This window comes from Candoia aspera, chromosome 3 (genome assembly GCF_035149785.1).
Source record: "Candoia aspera isolate rCanAsp1 chromosome 3, rCanAsp1.hap2, whole genome shotgun sequence".
Lineage (NCBI taxonomy): Eukaryota > Metazoa > Chordata > Lepidosauria > Squamata > Boidae > Candoia > Candoia aspera.
This window is the reverse complement of record NC_086155.1, coordinates 182,526,346-182,549,680: the sequence shown is the minus strand read 5'-3', so window position 1 is coordinate 182,549,680 and position 23,335 is coordinate 182,526,346. Positions and strand designations below refer to the sequence as shown.

At 37.0% G+C, this 23,335-nt stretch overlaps 1 protein-coding gene and 1 long non-coding RNA gene across 4 annotated transcripts in view; one reads left to right on the top strand and one right to left on the bottom strand.

Annotated features, from left to right (window-relative positions):
* The window catches only part of MMP16 (matrix metallopeptidase 16), a 109,106-nt gene that overhangs the window by 10,621 nt on the left and 75,150 nt on the right, over positions 1-23,335 (top strand). The window contains exons 2-3 of the mRNA XM_063299458.1: positions 1,617-1,739; positions 10,696-11,000. Coding sequence (XP_063155528.1) covers positions 1,617-1,739; positions 10,696-11,000 — 428 coding nt within the window. The remainder of the gene's footprint in view (positions 1-1,616; positions 1,740-10,695; positions 11,001-23,335) is intronic.
* LOC134494341 (uncharacterized) lies at positions 1,417-9,557 on the bottom strand. Of its 3 annotated transcripts, none has more exons than XR_010067664.1 (3): positions 9,500-9,557; positions 6,669-6,725; positions 1,417-1,666 (listed from the first exon to the last, which is right to left on the bottom strand). It is a non-coding gene; the product is annotated as an uncharacterized LOC134494341 (long non-coding RNA). The 3 variants fall into 3 exon arrangements; XR_010067663.1 differs by lacking the exon at positions 9,500-9,557 and adding an exon at positions 7,983-8,178; XR_010067665.1 differs by lacking the exon at positions 9,500-9,557 and adding an exon at positions 7,983-8,178 and having other exon boundaries at positions 1,417-1,645.

The window sequence follows — 23,335 nt, the reverse complement described above, 5'->3', positions numbered from 1 at the left end:
TGTTTTGGTCTTCAGAAGAAATAAGCAAAACTAGTTCAGGATGAACAGTTGGAAAAACGGGACATCTAACAAACTACAATAAATTCAGCACAGATGTTGCCACATTTCAACCAAAAGAGATCAGTTCTATGATTTCATTCTTCATTAATTTTATCCAAGACATGAAATTAGTCATAAAATCTAATTTATTTTTATTTTGCTTTCGAGCGCTCCTGAACTAGTTGAGAATAGTTCCATAAAAATAGCAAAATATGAATAGTCCAGCCATTTGTAATTTCAGTGACACAGAATTTAATACAACATTGGGAAATAGTTGTGATCAGCTACAATTATAGGAATATAGGGATAATGATGTTTATAATATAATGAAATGCTGGATTGAAGAGCAGGACATTTTAGTAGTAATGATTTCCTTGCGGTAATGAAAATTATTTATTAGGTTAAACAGGAGCTTCAAACTTCTGATGAGGAAGAATAGTACACAAATGATACTGATAAAATTCTCCATATATGAATGTTCCCCCAGAGTCTGTGAGTTTCAAATTATGTGCCTTCCTTCCAAATTTAAATTTTGTGCTGAATCAGGCTATTAAACATCTACTGCATTTTTCAGGCTCCATCTTCTAGATGTTGCCAATGCATATCATATCAAGGGCTCATGGATAATAATATAGTGGAGCAGGTATCCAGAACCCCATTAATACTGTGTGCACTCCATGCTAGCATTTGTAAGAAAGGGAGGGAGGGAGAGACTGAAAGAAACATGGAAAGCTGCCCAGAATCATTTTAGAGATGTACCAAGTTAAAGCAGCAGACTGGAATGCCAGGAAGAGGCATCCCATGGAACAAATAATATGGGTTTAATTCATCCCTACAATATGCATTATAATCTCATAACGTGAGTTACAGAAGGGTGATAGCTCAGAGACGGAGCACGTGGTTTGCATGCAAAAAGCCAGGTTCATTGTCTTGCTATCTCTAGGCATGGCTTGCAGATATAGATTCCTCTCTGGAAGCCTATAGAAAACAGTACTGAGTTAGACTGATGAAGGGGCTGAATAAGAAAAAGGCAGTTTCCTTTGTTTCAGTAAGCAATTTCAATTACCAGCAGGCTTCATTTTACACTTTAAGCCATTCTTGCTGTTGCTGTATCCTGCTCCTGCTCCTTCAAACGTACTAGTTTTGAGACTGAAGGAAAACCTAATAAAACTTTGTTCAGAAACCCAGTTCTTTTTATAACAAAATAGTTGGACAAACTCAATTTGCTATAAAATTCTCAGTTAAATGTACAAAATCAGTAAACCCTATGAACAAGTGACAATATAATCCCTGCTGGATTGGAGCAGTGTATAAACTCCAGCAAATAATTAAATAAGCAAACCCACCAATGGCACCTACCAAAGTGTTTGCCCCATACTACTTCCTCATTTGGGGATTCCATGAGGATTTGCTATTTATTAATGTTAATCTGGAACTATATGGAAAAGTGTAAAATAATGTCTTGCCACTAAGAAGTATGATAGGTTGTTATATATCAGATGCGTCAGCAGATGCCAATGGCATTATGAAGTTATTGTCATCATATGGTACTGATTTCTTTATTTGTTTATTTAAAGCTGGATGAAGAAGCCTCGTTGTGGAGTTCCTGATCAGATGAGAGGCAATTCTAGATTTAACATTCGTCGAAAGCGATATGCATTAACAGGACAGAAGTGGCAACACAAATATATCACTTACAGGTAATGAAAGCAAAACTGTGACCCTTTAATCTGTAATTGCTTAACACTTCTAAAAAATGCAGCTCTGCTGCTTAGTTATTATTCATGAAAGAGGAGTTGATTGTAGTCCGAAAGTAATGGATTTGAGTGTTTTGAGGAGAAAAAGTTCTTGTACTACAAAAACAAGAAATGGCTTATATATCAAACGTTCTTTGAAGTTTTCAAGGTCAAATTAACTTCTTACCTCTCATGTGTCAAGTCCTGGTCCAGCATTTCATCAGTAAGGAGTTAGAAGTAAAAGCTATTCGTTTCAATATGCCAGTAAACAACAGTATGCAGATGTTATTTCATATACATTTTATAAGGTATAGGAAAAAACAAACAGTATGCAATTAGCAGCTGCAAGATAGAATGAGAGAAATTAACTGTGTATTATCAAAGAAAATGTGAAGAAGTCATTGTCTTTGTTTTGCTTTTCCCTGTAAGATTAGGCTGGAAAAGTTGTGAACAAAAGTTTTTAGTTCAAAAACCTGAGGAGAAAGTTACCATCATGTCCAGGTGATGTCCTAAGTTAGACTTGCAGTGTCCATCTCTGATTCTTACTCATAAGGAGGAAACATAATTTGGATCAAAGTTGGAAATCTTTTGCAGCTCCCACAATTATTGAATACTCTTGGATTCCTGAGATCTTGCACAAGATCACCAATGTTTCACAAAGGTTTAGCATTTTCTCAAATCTTGAGAAACCTTGGGAGATTTTTCAATATCATGAGATTTTATTTGGTTTTTATTATTTTATTTTATTGGATCCTTTGGGGGGACCTGGGGCATTCTGGCTTATGGGTGCTATGTTGTCAAAACTTGCTCTGGATCACAGCAATAATCACAAATTAGTGATGAGGTTGTGCCTGTCATTGGACAGGTTACTGGCTGCTAATTACCTCTCCCCCACTCCCCAGTATTACAGTTAGAAAGGCAGTTTTAACAACACAGAGTAGGTAGAGAGGGGATGAACTTTCTTTTTACATTATAGAACCCTGCTCTCTATGAGCATATTTAAAAGACACTTATGCCACAATGAAATCTATAAGGAGGTTATCTTTAGGGAATGACAACATAACTTAAGGGAAACCAAACTTTATTATAAACCTGTTTCATTATTCATGGGCAGGCAACAAAATGTAGTTTATTTAACCTCTGGTAAATAGCAAGTTGGCTGATAAGCAGTACATTAAACTGGGCCTAATTCATATTAGGTGAAGCTTACTCAAGCTGTACAGTTTTGCATCCATAATAGACCATGACATTAACGTTGATAAGCTGTACCAAAAAGAAAGTAAAAGCTCCAGTCCAAGATTTTTGTTTATATATCCTGTCCATGCATGAACAGTTGCACAAACAATAACCTTCCCTGTTGGGCTCAGTGTAGCAGTGTGTGTAAAAATCTGTTTTTTGGGGCCTTTCAACTATTCTGTGGGTTTAAGATGGCCAGTCATTTTTTCTTTGCCCTCCTGGCAAAGAAAAGACTAGACTTTGAAGAAGCAGGAGGAAGGACCTCTGCATCACCAGGCCTTTCTCTTCAAATAGATAAGACTCAAGGGTCAACACCCTCACCCTCAAAAAAGTGAGGCTTCATTTCCAAATAAAACCTGAAAGAAGGAAGCAAAACAGAGTAATTTGCAGAAATAAAAGAACACTTATTGATGTATTTTATTTATTTATTTATTTATTTATTTATTTATTTATTTATTTATTCAAATTTAATTACCGCCCATCTCCCCAAAAGAGGGACTCTGGGCGGTTGTAGAAGGTAATGCATGAACAAGTGGGAAAGTATGGTGAATCTGTAATCTGAAAGCAGGAAGTTATGTATGAACAAAGACTGATAATTAAAAAGGGAAATTGAAAAGGTTATTTCTACTTAGAACTGGGAAAAAGAGAGGTAAAAATACAGTGAAATCACTTAGAAAGCTATGGATGCATTGGTTAAAAAAGCAGATCTTCCTGTTGGTAGCTCTGCTTTAACCTCTACGGATGTATAGGTTGAAAGTGGAGTTAGCAGTTGGTGATTGAAGAGGAAATGGGACTTTGAGTGCACATGGTATCACTTTTGCCAATCTTGCTGCACATCCTGCTTCTCTGCAGACCTTTTAAGTTTTGAGTATTTTGAGATCTTAGTATGATTAAAAGAACTCCCTTATAAACTTCCCAATACCTGATAACCTAATTTACCCTAATGGAAAATATTGTTTTCCATTAGGAAAAAGCTTGTAGATACACTCATTTAAATATACTTTCCTTACTCACTTCTATATCTAAGTGTTGAATAGAAGAAGGTCTTTATGAATACCTACACACCCAAGAACATAAAAAGTGGTGCTTGTATGTACATCCTCAAGCCCATGCACTTTTCAGTTTGAGGTGTGAACATACAAAAGGCTTCAATGACCATTATATAAATCAGGGTAATTTATCTACTGTGTTTATGGAATCACCATATTTAGTAAGATCGTATTGTTACCATATCTTTATACAGCTGTTGTTATTCCATCCAGAAATTTTAATCTTTTAGGAACATAATGAATATGCTAATCTCTTGATATCCTTCAGACATCTCTTGTAACTTCTCTTATTTATTGTTCTAATCCTTTTAGTAGCCAGTCATATTATTGGACTTAGCTTCATCCGAGGAACCATAAATTAATTAATTGTAGCTTATAAAATATTTTTCTTTGCTTTGAATCTCCTGTGTTCTAATTTCATAGGCAGAGTTTAAGCCAGGACATTACAAATGTTGCTTGCTGGTAAATAAACATGTTCTTAAAAAAACTTTGATTTTAATGCTTAAATTTGCTTTAAATATAGTTAGGAACGATATGTGATCTTTTTGCTTATGCAATATTTATTTGCGGTTTTTTTGCTAGTAATACAGTATTTTGTTGATAATATAATAGTACTTAATATATAAATATATTTCAAATAATTTGCCTGCTTATGGCCAGTTCTCAGTAATCATTACAGCAATCAGGTAAGGTAGACATTCAGAAAAAAAAGTGCATTAAAATTCATGTTGTATTATGCTAATATTTTAGCTACCAGGTAATTTTAAGTAACCTGTTATTTCCTTTTTTCTCTATCTTAGCAGTTTCCTATTTCCACCGGCTTCTATTTCAGAGACAATATGATTCTGATATTTATATTCCCTGAATGATATTTGTTCCCAGTATGCAGTACCAACACTGAAGTCATTTTCATGCCAGTTGCCTCATTTTGAGATAACTCAAACATTAACTTTGAGATAATTACAGGCTTCTCCATTTGTTTAAGATGTTTATATTATCAGCAGTTCTATACCTTTCTGCCAAATAATGAATTAATATGATTAATGGCACAGTATGTTAATTTGCAAGGTAGTCTTTAGATTATACAACTTAGTTTGTATAGAATAGCATGACCATGCATGGGGTAAAACTGCGCTTTAGTTGAGCTTCTGGTATTCTGAGTAAATGAGTAAAAACTAATTGTTGCTATGCTTACGTAAACAGGGAATCCTGCATATGGTATGGGTACTACTAAGTATTGTAACCTAATTTACTTAAAATTACCTGGTAGTAGACAGAAATGTTAGAATAGTAGTAGGAACGGAATAATTAAATAAGTGTTATTTTGGGGGGCGGGGAGTTGTTTATGAGGTTTATATAAATTTTTAAATTTATTTTAATATAAGGGGAGGGAGTAACTCTACTTAGTGATTTTTATAATGTGTTAAAGGGAAATGACTTATAGAAATAATGTGATTTTGATTTAATAGAGATTGATTATAGAAAATTTTAGCATATCCTTGCTGTTAAAAGTCAGAAATCACATCTTTCTGTAATGTAATTTTTTTTCTTTTGTGTTTTCACACCTTTTTAGTTTTTCTTCTCTTATTTTATAGTGCTTTTATCTTTTTCTTCAAACTTAATAAAATTCATATTAAAAAAATAAAACAACTGCCAAATCAGTTGCTGTGTGATAGTTTGGATTTTCTAACTATTGTAATGTAATGTAATGTAATGTAATGTAATGTAATGTAAAGTAATGTAATGTAATGTAATGTAATGTAATGTAATGTAATTTCCCAACTATAGTATAATTAATAATCTAGTGAATAAATAATATCTTTGTTATGGCCAAAGTTCTGACTAAATTGAGGATTGATCTAAAACTCCTAGATTGCCTAAATAAATAAACAAAACAAAACAAAAGTGGGGAGGGAGAAACGGTAAAACATAGTACTTTTACTATCCAGTTTTTAAGACGAAATGTAGAAGAAAATGTATGTATGTAATTTGATTAGAAAAAAGATTATGCAGTGATCCAGGGCTCTTAGTTTATGGTACAGTATGAATGTCCAAGATCCTAGTGTATGTAGGCTATTAAAGAATCTATTGGCCATGGCTTCTAGATATGTGAATTTCTTCTATTATGTATATTCTTATAGATTAAGGACAGCAGTAACTGAGATAGAGTTGTGCTGGGAAAGACAGGAGATGGATGGATGCTACATACCGTTTATATGTATGTGATTGTTCGGAAGAGGTTAATAAGGCAGACAACTGTGTATTTGTATGGATTATGTTTGTGTATGTGAGAAATTGCCCATATATAGTAAATAACTCATATCAGTAATGAATAGCATCCTGGAGTCTTGCTTGCTGAGCATTTGTATAATAGTGTAACTGTATAATAGTGAAATGTGTCTGCCATGACGGAAAGCTTATTGTATCCTAGAAATAGCTATACAAGGTTCAAGTGCTTAAAGCTCTTAGCAAATTGAAATAGTGTTTACTGTCACAGGCTGCTATTTTTTTTTGCAACAGATTAAACAGATGACTGAGGATGTCCACAAACAACTCAATTTCAGGCAAAAGGGCATCACTGACAAAAAGGGACTACTTAACAATTTACCTGTTTATTGAAAATGGCACAAAACTGTGTGTTTCACCAATTCAGCCTTCCTTGCACCTGTCATCAACAAGGCAGACTCATCCATCATACAAAATCGTATATATGCTTAAAATTGTTCTCTTGCATTATTATTGTTAGAGTTCATGTATCAAAATGTCACTCCCCCCTCCCCTTTTCTGATTATAAAATGACTTTTCAAGGACATAATTTATAGTTTTAAAATTAAAAAAAAAGAGAAGAAGGATCACCAAATGTATGTTTTTTGGAATCCTTGTTTTCTGCCAGCTTAGCTTGATTAATACTGCTGTCTTCCTAAACTGGTACTGTGTTTACATAGTAAGTATTTTTTCAGCTAGTCAGTAAGTGACTTGGTTCTTGATTATAAAAGAATCCTTCTTCTTCTTCTTCTTCTTCTTCTTCTTCTTCTTCTTCTTCTTCTTCTTCTTCTTCTTCTTCTTCTTCTTCTTCTTCTTCTTCTTCTTCTTCTTCTTCTTCTTCTTTTAATGTAATGATTGCCTATTCCAATAAAAGGAGTCTCATCAGTAGTTACTAGAGAAAACTAATTTATTGAATGAATAGTATGCAAAGTATGAAGAAAGCTGAGAATGAGCAAAAGCGCGCCAAATGCAAACTTAAAAAGCCTTGCTCCCATTGCGAACCCTCCCCTCAGGCTAGCATAGCAACCACCCACCCCAGATGCTAGCAACCGTTAGAATCGGCCTGAGAAAGTAACCTTGAACAGCAGAGATAACCCAAACATACATTCCAGAAGATCACAAATCAGCACAAAGGAAATTTACCAGCGTGGCCAGGCAGGCACGCAACTGCAGATATGACATGTGAAATGTTACGAGGAACCATAAACATCGGAACCGTTATGCTGCCTGACTCCCAGTGACTCTGGGCGGTTTATAATTGTTTAAAAAAAATTAAAAATTAAAAACAACAATACAAAAACACAAAAACACAAGGCAAAAAAACACAAGGCAAAAGAACAACATTGGCAAAGAAAACAAATGGGCACGGAAAAGGAAGAAAAGGGCATCAGTCGCCCTCACCAAAGGCCTGGGCAAAATACTAGGTCTTTAGGGCCTTTCAAAATACCAGCATGGTGAGGGCCATTCAAATTCATGATGTCATGACCTTCCTTAAATCTGTTGGTCTCTGTTACACCACCCTATGTATTTTGAGTCTTCATAAGTTCTAGAGAACACTGAAGAATACCTACTGTGAAGACTGAGTTTAGATCAAATGGTTGTGTGTGGAGGTGGGTGGGTGAAGAAATTAAAAGGAATAATATAAAGAAAATCTCACATGACAATAGCATACTTCCAGTAGCCCATTACTATTAACATTGATTGGCAGTAATTCTTCAAGATTACAGGGAGGAGTTAGTCTTGGGGTGGACATCTATCCTTTGGAGCAAGGTCTTCAGATAAGTCTGATATCTGAAATCCTGTTGGTTGGTTTCCTGAAGAAAACCCATATTACCTCATTACTCATAGACGTACTGTACTTTCAGCTTAATTTCACTTCTGAAAACTGCACTGAATGTTCCCATTAGTCCTTTTTTTCAAGAGAATCAGTTCCCAGTTAGTTAATACGTAGCAGCATATTTTAATAGTCACTGATACAATCTCTGACCTTTCATGGAGAACATCAGTGGGTTTAAGTGCTCCAGTAGCAAGACATTTGAGAAGCTGCTATGAATGAATAGCTGAAATATGGCAAAGTTAAACAAGGAATACTCTTGTTTCTACTACAAGAGCTCTACCTTTAGGAAATTTTTGATGCCATTAATCAAGTATCTTTTATAATGTTTCATAGATGAATCATCAGAAGTTTTTGTTCATGAACATTTTCCAGTCAGAAAAACATCTCACTTAGAAGAAAGTTATATGTTATAGGGCATTGCACTTGGGAGATTTTCTTTTTTCTTTTAACTATAGCAGTAATTGTTGGCGTTGGTTCAGAGTGCTGAAAAGTGTTTGGCCCGAGAGGTCGAAAAGAAGATACCAGGCATTTCAACAAAAATAATTGTATTTAAAAAAGCTTAGAACATAAACAGTTGCCTTATCCAGAGCCCTGGATAAGCAAAGTCCTTAAATAAAAAGAAGCATATTTACAAGCTCATACAAGCGCGCACACGTGTTGAGCAAAAGAGAGGCTGCAAACAGGAGGCGGCAAGGGGTTGGCTCTGGCACAGCTGGCTTATTTAAATGCAAAATTAAGGAAGTCAGGATGGTTTCGGTTTCCCATATAAGGTCATTTGGACACTTAAACCTTGTTAACCAAATGAGGCCTGACCTGTTCACCCTGCCGATACTTAAGAAAATGCTTTGTTACCATGGGTACCTGGCATTCCTTTGCAGCAAAGTTTCCAGGCAGGGAAGACAAAAACAAATACCAACAGTAATTACATATTTGTCACATCTTTACTGTAGAAAGTATATTGTCCAAATATTCAACTTGGCCACAGTGTAACTGATAAAAGAACAATCTTGATTTAAATGTCTTCTCCACCTATATCTTTGGGCACTGGTCTGTACTGCCTTTGTCTACAAGTGGCAATGGTTTGAGGCATGGCAATCCCAGGCCTTCAGGCACCATTTAGTAATTTGTGCCTTTACAAAAAATGAAAAAGGAATCTATGTTGTGGATTTATTTCCATGCTGGACGTACGTTCTGATACTGGAAATAGACGTGGGAGAAACTGAAATGTCGGGTTCTTCTATTGGTTATATTTTCTTGTGCTAATGTGGTGGTCTGGATAGTAGCAACTCAAATGCCTCTTAGTAAAGTGAATACTAGGTCTTTATTTTTATAATTACTGCGACATGGAAAGATACTTGGCAAAAGGAAACAGTAGAGTTCTAGTTACTGTCTGCAGTGAACCATGTTTGGTAGAAAGCAAATGTTATGTGATAAAATGATCAATTTTTTGTTTGTTTTTTTCAAATGACTGCCAACTTTTGTATAAAACTTTGTGAAACACTCAGAGGCAAGCTTGTAAAGATCTCTAGAATTACTGTAAATGGTGCTATATGATGGTTACAGAGCCACATTTTTGGACTGCCAATGCCTCTGAAGAGGGAAGGATGTTTTGCCTGTCCTTTGAAAACTTACAAGAGTGTTACAATCAAAATTTATGTCCTAGTGAAACAAACAAAAAGTCTTCAGGACTCTGGGGAGCCCAATTTAATGCATAAGACATTTATGAAGACTTCTCTAAAGTGAGCTGATTTGAGGTCAGTTAAACACTCATCCTCTTTAGGGTATTGCTCAATTCCTGGCTCTGAGGCTATGATAATTAGATCAAATGAAGAAGCTATGAGTAGGAGAGTTGTGCTGAAATCTTTGTTGGCCTGTTTTTTTCCCACTGCACAGACCTCTTCCCTCAACAGTTTTTCCACCCTTCTGAGTTTTGGCCTTAAGCTTCCCTTAACCAGATCCATTCCAGATAATGTTGGACTACATGCTGGGACTTACAGTTCACAACTCTAAAGTGCATCAAGTTAAGAAGGACTGACCTTCACAATGACTTTTGGGGCTACTAATAAGGGAATATGGGGAAGGCAATGGTAAACCACCCCGCTATAGTCTGCAGAGAAAACGTTGCAAAAGCAGCATTCCCCCAAAGGGTCAGACATGACTTGGTGCTTGCACAGGGGACCTTTCACCTTTCACAATAAGGGAATATATCAGCCAAAATGACATTTAATGCAAAGTAAATTGCCAATGTAATAAAGCATTGAAACTCACCTCAGTATCCTGGTGACCTCAGTAATCCTACTAATCTGCAGTAGTGAATGTTCACTTACATTATGGAGTTGTTATAAGGATTGTACATATGAACTACTTTCAGTATGTGAAATCACTATACTTGATGCAGTGTCAAGAATTGTTCCCAACTCCCCACTACACCAAAGTGGTTGATATAGTGTTCAGTTAAGAATGTTGTGTGTGGTACTATTGATAAGGTGGTCGTCTATGTTTATTTGTTGTGTTTGATTTTTTTTTTGCACAGCATAAAGAATGTTACTCCAAAAGTAGGAGATGCTGAAACCCGTAAAGCTATTCGCCGTGCCTTCGATGTGTGGCAGAATGTAACGCCTCTGACATTTGAGGAGGTTCCTTACGTAGAAGTGGAGAGTGAGAAGAAAGTTGTGGATATTATTATAATTTTTGCATCCGGTTTTCATGGAGACAGTTCTCCCTTTGATGGGGAAGGAGGATTTTTGGCTCATGCTTATTTTCCTGGGGGAGGAATTGGAGGAGACACTCATTTTGACTCAGATGAGCCATGGACTTTGGGAAATCCCAATCATGATGGTAAGAGCCCAATTCTATTTAAAGAGAATTAACTAGATGGATGTGTCCATATAGGTAATCAGGAATTGCTTTTGACTTGAAGGCAACTGTACTGTTTTTTAAAAAGTAATAGTTCATACATTGGGGGGTGGGTGTTGTGTATTATCAGTATGGTATAAATTGTGGGAGAACAACTGGAATTTCTGCCTCTGCAATTTGGTAGTATGATAGTGCTCTGTTTTTGGGGACTCTCCTGGCTGCCAAAAAGTTTGGGGATACCATGCCATCCTTGGGCCGTGGGATACACAAACTCATTTAAAGTTGGATGCCTTGGATGTAAAGGATTTTGGCAGTCATCTAAAAATCAAGTGCTGAAAGGTCAGTGAGCATCCTTTGGGGAAGCCAATTTGATAGTAGGTATATCATCACAGGGAAAGCCCAAACTTAATTTTGCATCTACTGTACAACTTATAACCTGATGAGAGGAGATTCTTTCTCCATCATAATAGATGCAAACTCTTTTGCATACTTTCTTGAATATCCTTTTGTCGGGGACATTGTAAGGCCCAGTGCCCAATCCCAAAACAATTACATGGTAAGTACAATACAGCAGTAGCATTTAATTTCTAGTGGTCAAGAATTACTTTCTGTCATTAATCTTTTTGCTGGACTTAAATGTTTACATACACAAGAACAGATTCCCTTCTACCTCTGTACCCCCTCATCTACCACCTCTAATATTTATAATGATACACAAGATTATTCTAAGATTGTAAACTGGCCTAACAGAGAAATAAGAACATCACAAAATTCATTAATTGTAATATATCCAAGCAACTTGCTTATCCTATATAAATTCAGTTCGATTTCCTAGTGGGAAAAAGAGTAATAGTTAAGCAAACATCATTTGTTCTGTATTAAAAACAATTTAGTTCATAAATATTTTTTTTCATGGCAATTGCCACTATCAAAAGCAGTCTTATAAGAAATCAGAATCATGTCTGCATCTAACATGAATGCATTTAAGAACATTTCAATGTAGGAGTTCTTTAGATGTCTTAATTTGAGTGGCTTGCTACATGAAATCTGGATTCAAAAGTAGCAGTAAATGCTACATTTAAAACAATACATTTAATGGTCATTAAGACTGAATAATGATCTGAGCTCATTAGGGAAAACTTTGTAATGTCAGGAAAAGGAAGGAACTAATTTTGAATGGAACTCAAGTGGCTTTTCAACTAGAGCAACAAAGACTTTAAAAAGGGGTGTATGAATAAATTAAGGTCTATTGATTGGTTTGGAGGTTCCTTTATTATTTTTTTCCCCATGGATCTAACATTTAAAGATTCTTCCTCTGTTTGGACAATGTTTACATTTCAATGCCTGTAACAAGGATTTAATCTAATACTACCTGAGATGTGTCAAGCATGGCAACATTATCTAAATGGTCCAATTTTTTCCAGTGCACTAGGCTCAATAAGGCAGCAGTTTATTGATCTTAACTATCACAGGAACTAATAGCAACTTCACTTATGTCAAATGGAATCCTACCTTGTTGACAGCAAAATGAACTCTGTCATGTGTGGTTTTCTTTGAGCTATAAATCTCAGCTCTATATCAGCAGAAGTATTAGATAATCTAAGAACCTCAGCAGGAGGAAGATGATATGAGCTAGAATTTTAATTAAAGACCTAAATGAAGAAATATACAGAATTTACACTGCAGCGCATTTTCTTTGATCTGCTAATTAAATATCAAATTTACTAATTGTATACATTCACCCACACAGACTTTATTATGGAGAGTCATGCTCCAGAACCAAAGAACCTGTGCTAAAAACTGAAGGTTCCCATGCTGGGCCAAGGGCACAGTTGGTGCTGCAGATTTGCTACCCTTCCTCCAGGCTCTGGAAAAGTTAAATATGCAAAGGGAAGTTGTATGTTCAAGGAAAAGAATAAATGGTGCCTTAATGGCCAACCAGAAGCTATGACTGTAATTTTAACCATGCAACTATTGCTTGCCAAACCAGACTTACTGCAGTTTAATAACAGTGAGCTGCCTCAGACTAAATCATCTCTTATTTGTAATGTATGTTAATGTCATGATGGAAGGATTTGTGATATCTGTACTGTCATAAAAGATTAGATGTTTGTAAATTTTAAGAATCTAATTACTCAGTTCTCCATACTTGTATTGCTGTGATGTACAGCCGTGCCACTATACTGCTGGGGTAAAATTAATACTTTGCTAATATAGTTTTACAAACTGGCAGTATTCTTCCCTTAAGCATTTCTTTCTGTGTAGAACAAGTTTCTGGATCCAGCATATAGATACTGTACTTACATCAGTGTTAATAAAATAAGAAAATGCATATATATTTTTTCTGTTAATCAATTCAATGTACATTAAATAATAGAACAAAATATTTGGGTCATTTCTGAATTATCAGTTCATGGCAGAATCTTGCTCCAGATAGTCTTTTCTATGGCTGGTAATTGGAATCATATACAGGGTACGCCTGGTAGATAAAGGGAAATCAACTAACATGCAGATTATGAGATCAGTGAACTCTATTTCCTTATATAAATTTACATTTTTGTTTTATTTTTAAGAATGAATATTTTAATTTAAAGCAATAGAATCATTAGGTTCAAAAATATTATTTAGAATAATTTTTTTAAAAAAATCTGTTGAATTGTGTCCGATTCTCAGAGACTGCCTGGAGAAGTCCCTGAAGTTTTCTTGGCAAGGGTTTTCGAAAGTGGTTTGCCATTGTCTTCTTCCTAAGGCTGAGAGTGACTGGCCCAAGGTCACCCAGCTGGCTTTGTGTCTAAGGTGGGACTAGATCTCCCAATCTCCCGGTTTCTAGCTCAGTGCCTTAACTACTACACCAAGCTGGCTCTCAAAGGAGAGTGTGTGCCTTCCAGTCAGTGGTGACTCCTGGTGACTGCCTGGACTAGTACCTGCATTTTTCTTGGCAAGATTTTGGAAGTTTGCCATTACCTGCTTCTTAGGGCTGAGAGTAACTGGCCCAGGGTCACCCAGCTGGCTTCGTGCATGGAGTCTCAATTGCGAGATGGGTGGATATATAAATAATAAAGGCACCTCCACATTCACCTTCTCCAATGTTATGCCATCATCTGCCAGAAATGGTCATCTGGGTTCTATGTTTGATGAACAGGTCAAGCTTTGCAGGAAAGGCTAGGACTAAAAACAAGTACCAAGTAATATCAGCCTTTTAATCTCCCAGGACACTCCATTACAGATTTATAACTTTTAGGACAATGAAACTATGCCAGTAACTTAGACCAAGAAGCTACCAAATTCACATACATCAAATGGTTTCAGGCTATTGCAGGTCTTAACAAACAAAATGGGATTTTAACATGTTACAATTGTTACTTGACGAGATATTTGTAATCTGTCTCATATGTAACTGTATCTTCATAATCACCCCGTCTCCCCATCCCCACCACCACTTTGCCTGATCCTTTATAGTTTAACCAATAAAGGTAGTCCTCGGGTTATAACAGTACTTGGGACTGGGATTGCTATCACTAAGTGATGCAATCATAAAGTGTGATGTCACATCACCACATCACTTAACAATAGCAATCCCAGCAGTTCCGGTTACCGTCATAACCCCAGGACACATAGATCATTAAGTGGGAAGAGTCGGGGGTCCCAGGTAAGGAGTGCAGGGGTGGGGGGGTTGCAGGTGGGCACTATCCCTAGTGAGGTGCCCCCGTCAGCAGGTGAGCTGACGGGGGCCGTGGGTACATGATAGGGACTGCAGGTGGGCCATAGTGGGGCTCCTTAGAAAAAGTGAGAGTAACTTATGGGAGTGACTTGCATCCTTTCCTGCTGGCTTCCCCATTGACTTTGCTTGTGGGAAGCTGGCAGGGAAGATCACAAACGGCAATCATGTGACCATGGCCACTGCAACATTGTGATCGTGGGGATGCTGCAACAGCCACAACTTTGCGGACCGGTCGTAAGTCCCCTTGTTCAGTGCCATCGTGATTTGAACAGTCGCTGAATGAGTGGTCATAATTCAAAGACTACCTGTACATGTATTTGATGAAATGAACTCACAAATGGACATAAGCTCACAAAAGCTAATGCCTTTTAATAAAATTTGTTAGGCTAAAAAGGTGCTACCAGACTCCTGCTTTTGGGCTACCGCAGACCAGCCTTTCTCAACTTTTTGACCCTGGAGGAACCCTGGTTGAGAAACCCTGCAGTAGACCAACACTTCTAAAATGTCTGTATTGATATCTCCAGGTTTCTGTTTATCCTTTTTTCTCCACAGACTATCTAAAGTCTAATAATTGTATCCAGAATTCTCTGAGAAACACATTTTCTCTCTGCCTCTTCCAATTACTTCTTTTGAAACCATATTATCTGCTTCCCAACCTTATGCCTCAAAATTCATTGCATTAGACCTCTGAGAATTCCCAACAAGATTTTCCCAGTTTGGTTGGGAATTCTTGGAGTGGTGGTTAATGCATCCGCATAGCCAAGGCTATATCAGATCAGATTAGGTAGTGATCTGTATCATAAACAGTATATTAGACTGCAACATTAATATTGAGAAAACAGATTTGTTCCTATAGTGGTTGTAGAACCAGCCAAGAACATTCCTGTATCTTGCACCCTCCTGAAAAATCTGCTCCTAGAAGATTAAGCAATCTGCAGAGAACAGTAGAAGGTGGGGAATTTTGCAGAAATGAGGAATTATAAAAGTATTGTGTTTCTATAGTGCTCTACTATTGTAATGAAATGTTCTGCTATATCAATCATGCTTGGGTGATCAGAGGGATTCCTTCGGTTGATCAAAGAGAACCACTGGAGGAATGTCCATGTCATTAATGAGTGGTTTTTGAGACAACTTGGGATGTTCAGCTGAAGTGTTGAAATTCAAAATCAAGAATTTGAATTCAGCTGGTTCATGAAGATGCACAGGCCACTAAAAGACAGAGTGAAGCAAAATATGTTAAGTGAATTAAAGGTATGAATCAGTCTTCAGATTTAGACTTCAGCTTCTTCCCTCTGCCTTTTTCTTTTCAGGTCAGATGTATAAATTGTGGGTTTTGTGTGATGAAGTACAGTTGAAGTTAACCATGTGAAATATCTGATGAAACAGACCAGAAGTTCAGTGACAGACTGTAGAGAAGTTAAATTGAACTCCAGAGTGTCAAGAGAATTAGCTATCTGAGTGATTGTTTTTCTCCTTTTTGTTCTTCTGGCCTACAGGAGGCTGGGAAAATACAATCGGTTGATTATTTAGCAAAAATGCAAATCACCCAATCCCCTTGGCTCATTTTCCACACTATATTGCTCTGCTAATGAAGGCAATTTGAATTCTCCATTTCTCAAAAGAGGTGAACAACTTCTTGGAGTACTCACTAAAACCTTAATATATTCTTCTTTCTGTCTCCATAAATCTTGTTCAGAGTTAATGTTTTTTAAAGTGTTCATATTAATTCCCAAACAACATGGGCAATAAAGTTTTGCAAGGAAACAAGCCTTAACTTAACATAAAGAAACTGGGAGTTTTTGAGATAGCACTTCATTATTTCTGCTGTTTCTAGGTACCCTATGTTTATGGCCCCATTATAAGTAACAGCTTAACAAATGAACCATTCAGTATCATCAATCTGATTAAACTACCCAAAGATACATAGTAAACCTCACATCAGCTTGTCACAGAACATACATATTACACTTACACACACACATACACACATCAGAAACACAATGCTTTTATAATTCCACATTTCCGCATAATTCCCTCCTTAGGGGGGAGATGGGTGGTGATAAAAATTTGACAAATAAAAATCAGGCTGCACATGGACTCTGGGAAGGTAACTGGTTTATTGTTACTGAGCTACCACTTATCTAGTAGGTGAGAATATGTCCTACAGCCTCCAAATATACATTCTGTTAAACACTAAATAGTAACCATGGGTTGCAGGGGCAGTTAGTGTTAAAACTCTGGTGTGAAGAAGTATAATTTAGCCTTAACCCCATAGCATAACCCCAATTTATTTTTTTTCTCTCTGATCCTCAAAAGCTGCCTTGGATTGATGTCAGCCCTATAGGGCAGACCAGACTAAGGAAGTAATGCAATATAGGTCTCAAACTACTTTTATAAGAACAGCTATAATAGAATCTTGCAAGTCTGAATGTTCTTCCCTCCTCCCTCACTTTATCTTTTTGTCAATTAGGGAGGGGCCTGTCTGAGAAGTTTTCTCAAGTTAGTTACTAGACTTAAGCTGCGCTTGTCTGATCATTGCCTTGGTAATGGATCTCCCCACTGTCCTTCAAGGCCATTCTCTATGCCCTCTACAACCCTTCTCCCAAAAGGGAGGTTGAAGCTAGTGCAATAGTTATCCAAAACTGTTGGGTCTGTGGAAGGCATCTTGAGGAGGAAATAAACCCATGTCTCTTTTAAGGCACCTGGAGCACCCCTCTCTCATAATTAGGTGTTGACTATGACCAGGGACCAGTTCCTTGTTCTTTCCCTGGGATGAATCGCCTGAGAAGAGCAAAACATGTCCTATTGATAAGTGGCAGAGCTACAGGCTCAAAAATCTCCCAGGTAACTTCCAAGACATGACCCATGTCAACTCCTTGGGTTCAGATGATCTGGCTTCCAGCCCACCGTGAATTTTATTCAGCCCTGTTAAATGGTTGCAAGAACCACTTAACAGGTCCTCCATCCTATCTGCCTCCAAAAGGATACAGGCTGTTCTAATTGCTGGGCAGCATTTGACAGATGCAATAAAAGACGTAAGACTGCTTTGCTGACCTTACCACTGTGGAGGAGGCTCAGAGCTGTGTTTATACTTCTATCCAGTCATAGTCATTCACTGTATTCTGCTTGGCATTTCTTCATCCAGAGAACTGAGCAACTAAATGAACAGTGGAACTGCTCTCCCAATCACGAGGAAGCTCCCCTGGTGGCTAGTGCAGTCACTGGGCAATTTCCCAAGCCACTGGGTCCTTCAATCACCTAGGCCAGACCATTATAATTCACCCCTCCTTTGCAGAGTTGGTAGCTCGAGTCAACCTATAGTTACGAGAAAATAATCTGCCCACCCCAAGGACTTGACACAAGGTCAGTCGCCACTAGATCATTACTCATTTCCTCTGAGGTAAAAAATAAATCTGGAGAATGTCTTGCAGTATGAGTAAAGCTAGGAATGGCTTGGAACAAACCCATGGTAGGCATGCTGGCCATGACATCCTGAATTTCTTCTGATCCTAAGGAGGGAAAGTTAAAATTGCTTAAAACAATAGCCTGGAAGAATCCATGACCACCATTCCAGTAAGGTCAAGCAGTTCAGGAAGGAAATTTTGAGGTAGGATTGCACTGTAATTAATATGCATATCTAGATGTGCCATCCTCCATAATTTATCCAATATTTTTTTAACCCAGTTGTATCTTATATAATGTGTGTATGTGTGTGTGTGTGTTAATGTACAACTATTTCTTTTACCATTAACCTCTATGCTTTTTCTTCTTTTCAAAAGTTCTCCTTTCCCCTACCCGCTTTTTCTTTCCTTCCTGAAAGCACATATATACGGACTTGGTAATCAAAAAATAATCAAGGGTAAAACATTTTTCAACTTCTTTGATTATGGGTGAAATACATTGGCATAGACTTCTGGGAGGGAAGCGAGAAGGCAAGAGATGAAATGCATGTGCAAAAGGGCAGACCTTTCATTGTGGCACCGAATCACATGTTTTGTCTGTGTCCTGGCTAGTTGTACACATCTGTGCACGTTGTGCACATTTAAGTGTGCTTCCATGTGCCTTGCATATATATTATGACTTAAACTTTTCTTTATAGGCAACAATTTATCCCAGTCATGCCCTTTACACAGAGTTATCATCCACAGGGGTTCATAAAAAAAGGAAAGGGGACAGTTACAGCTATATGATCGAAGTTCCACCCTTTCCGTATATGCTGCATGGATGTACAAGGGGATGGGGCTTCAGTCAGTCTGTGGTGGCCACTATCTTGACTTTTGACCTCAGATGCCACTGGAAATAGTTAATGTGTAGATGAACAGCCAGCCCAGCTTGATAGATGCTTTAGAAGAGTTTTCTTAGCAATTAAGGGTCCTCCCTTCCTTCCTTCCTTCCCTTTTTATGACAACCACTTACCAATGACAGAAGAATGGCAGTCAGGGAGCTAGGCACTTTAAGTATTCTCCAGTTTACAACCTGACATCAGCGCATAACTGAGGCAAATTGTCTTCTACAGGTCATGCTAGTAGCTGAGTTTTTATATTGGAGGAGGTGGTTGACTCAAGTCAATGAGAGTGAAAGCATCTAAGATTTCTTTGGCAACTTTAGCTAGCTATCAAGATTCTTTAAAAAGCATGCTTAAATATATGGTACTTTATCAGAAATTTAAACTAACACACTTCTGTGAAGGGCTCAAAGGCATTCTTTAAAAAATGCTAGAGATTGATACTTTAATTTTTTTCTTGTAATTAAAGAATGTAAAACAGTCAAGTGGAACAGGGAAGTTGGGAAGTTCCAGGAGAGGTGTAATGTGGCCCATATAAGCAGCATGAAAACATTCATTTTGAGATGCTAGTTAAGAATAAGTCTTATATTTTAAAGGAGTTATATGATGGCTTTAAGATGTAATGCATTATTTCACTAGACTTAAAGAATCCCATTGAGAAATTTGCCAGGAAATAAATTTTATTTGGAAGTTGGTCTGCTATCTGGTTGGTTACTAAATGCTGCTATGTTGATTTTCTGTTAGAAATGTAAACATCAGGTTTTTGTGGTATAACTTTCTATTTTCTTTTGAATGAATATGTTATTTGTTCAAAATGCCTTGTAGGAGGCTATTAGAATATTTCATTGAATAATTTTGATACACTGGAAATACTTTCACCTCAATAGGAACTAAATCTTTTTTGTACTATAGCCAGACTTCCAATCACAGGACAAGGGGGATTTATTGTCTAGTAGTGTTAAGCTCTTGCACTGCTTGTTCCTGCACTCTTTATATGTATTGTTTGCAATTTATGCTTTATGATTTTTTTGTTTGCTTTTGTTTGTTTTTACTTTGGCAAATTATTTCTCCTCTCCTTTTAAAGCTGATTTTCCATTTCACTATTTTTATTGTTTGTTTTTGACCTTGGTATATGAATCTTGTCAACTGTAAAGCAAGTGCTAACAATATTTTTCATAAATTGGTGTTTTATTAGTGGCTGTCTGCAGATTATTTTATTTCAATATGTTTATAAATGAAGAGGTAAAATTTCAAAATGAGAAAAAACAATTATTCTTCAGTTAATACTCATCGTTTAGTATCTGTAATATCAGACCAAAATCCGTAACCTATAATATATTACCTTCATAATGCTTTAAATAATAACTTAATATTAACAGTGTAAGTTACAGAGGAAGAACAGTGACAGAAAAATTCATCATTCATATTTTCTGTAAAAATAAAACTATATTCAAAACTATTGTACTATATTCAAATCTAGTATATCAAAATGTAATGATCAAATGTGTAGTGATTAACATACCAGGCTAGAAACCCAGAGACCATGACTTCTAGTCCCGCCTTAGGCACAAAGCCAGTTGGGTGACCTTGGGCCAGTCCTCTCTCTCAGCCCTAGGAAGCAGGCAATGGCAAACCACTTCCAAAAATCTTGCCAAGAAAACTGCAGGGACTTGTCCAGGCAGTCTCTGAGAATTGGACACGATGGAATGGATTAAAAAAAAAATTGAATGGGGATGTAGTGGTACTTGTGAAAGAATTCTTGGACTTGTGTTTCACTGCAAACTGAATATTAGCCAGCAGTGTGATATAGCTGCAGAAAAAGAGAAATGCAATTTTAGGCTGCATTGACCAAACTATAATTCCCAAAGCATGGAGAGTAAATGTTATACTTTATTCTGCATTGGTCTGAGTCTACTTTGAGTTCTAGGTTGTGGATACCACACTTTCAGAAGGATTCAGAGAAAGTGCAGAAGGTTCAGAGATAGGCAACGGGAGTGATCAAGGGACTGAAAAATTCCTGGTGGGGGGGGGGACAAATTGAAGAACTTCAGTATGTTTGACCTTGAGAAAAGATGACAGAGAAGGAATATGAGAGCACTCTTTAAATACCTTAGAAAATGTCACCCATTCTTTCTTGCTCCAGAGTTTTGGACATGCAATAATAAATTTCAGTTACAGGAAGACAATTTCTGATTGAATGTTATGGGGAAAAAAAATCCTTCCTAACCATAAGAATAGCTTAACAGTGCAACTGATTACCCAGAGTGGTGGTGGGCTCTCCTTCACTGGATATATTCAAGTGGAAGTTTGACAGGCACCTATCTGTGATTCTTTAATTTGGGCTCCAGCACTAAGTTGGAAGTTGAATTTGATGTCCTAAATGGCGCTTTCCATCTATATCATTCAGCTGAGCTCCTTCAGTCAGATCCCAGTAGTCTGTCTGTTTTAGAGATGGTAGCTCTCCGGTTATGTTATTTTATCTCAGTGTAAGATAAAAGTGTCCTCTTTACAAAGATGTACTACATCTACTATAAGCCATTTGCTCTGCAAATCACTAAATCTGGCTAATCCAGTTTAATCAAGGATTCAGTTAGATTGAATGGATCAACAGTAGAGATGGTGAAGAAAACTAGGAAATTACAGATCAGAGCATATTACTACCAGCAAAACCTTGTTAATATCCCAGGAAAGGGCATTATCAAAACGGCTTATAAAATTGAGGACATAAAAGGTAATTGCCTCTTTCCTCTAGTATTTCACATCTGTAGCTGAGAGAAATGGTTTCTTAAATAGAGAACCTCTTCTTGTTTGCAGCAGAAGTATTAAAAACCATCTGATTGTTTTTAATGTGCAGCTGATGTTTACAGCAGAAGTAGATAAAATCAAAGTTACTCACTTGGCTTTCATGGCAGAATTGTTTCTTTATTGCCAGGTAGTGACTAATGTATATTTTTACATGCTTAAAACCCAGCATTTTGTTTGAGTTAAGAGCCAGAGGTCCCCCCCCCCCCCCGTGTTGAATTAGAACATTTACACTTTGTGAATAAATGTGCAAATATACATCCATGCAGGAGCTGTTTCCAGGAGTTTTTTTCAGCTTTCCTCCTTAAAACCATTAATAGTGATTATTTACAGAAAGATTAGTTATGCCTGGGTCGGCCTTAGTGATTTCCAAATATGATAGAAAGGTCACGGTTGTATTAAAAATGCTTGAATAAATGCAGGCTGAGTTCAGTCATTTTTCTCATCTGAAGGGCATGTCAGCAACCAAGAGGTTGAGGGAAAAAATCCTCAATGTTTGTTGAATTGCAGAGATCACCTTCTAGTAAATTACACATAACTTCTGTTCATTTGATGCACTGGACCCAAATACTGCTAAACTCAGACATTAATTTCCTGGGAAGCAAATATCTCAACAGTGAATATATCATGTGTGGCATTTATAACAAGAAAGCAGAGAACTTCAAGCCAGAGATGTTTAAAAAAAACACAAAACTGACTGTATTAGTATCTGATATGGCAGTGATGCATGTAAGCTGATGACTCTGAAGGTAATGAACCAAGCAGATTAAAGTCTTTGTATTGATTAGATCAGTGTTCTCCAACCTGTGCATGTTCCAAATATGTGGGATTCAGGCCCTAAAATTCCTAACCATCAAGGCCATTTATAGGAATTCTAGAAATTAAGTCTCCTTTGTCATGGTACCTGTCCTGTGGAACACCGCCCAGACAGCCCCAACCCTATTAGCTTTCTGGAAAGCTTTGAGGACCTGGCTTTTCCCAGGCAGTGGCTGGGATTTTAAGGTTTTGGGTATCCTCAACAGAATGTGAGATCTCTCCCCATTTCTTCTCATTGCATCCTTGTCAGTCTGTTGTTTTACTGCTTTGTTCTTTGTCCACTGAAATGAATGATCTAGTAAATGGAAAGTATGTGGGAAAACTCCAGATACCAAAATAACTGTGGATTTTACTGGTTAGTTTTACTACCTTGAACAAAAAGTATTGCAATAGTATTGAAGTATCACTTCAAATACCAAAGCATAGTTTGAACGGCTCTTCATATGTGACATCTGGGCCATCGCCCCCAATAACCTCTTCCAAAAAGACCTAGTACAGGCAAGAGATAATCTGTAGATTTGGAAAGAGAACTCATGCAATAGTGCAGATCAGTTTTGTAATAAAGGTTTGATTTTGATGCCAAAGCAATTTTTTAAAATTTATTAAACAGATCATAAACAATAACTATGTAAATATACTCTATCTTCTTCAGTCTGCTTGACTTATGAAGATAACCAAGCTCATGTGAAGTAC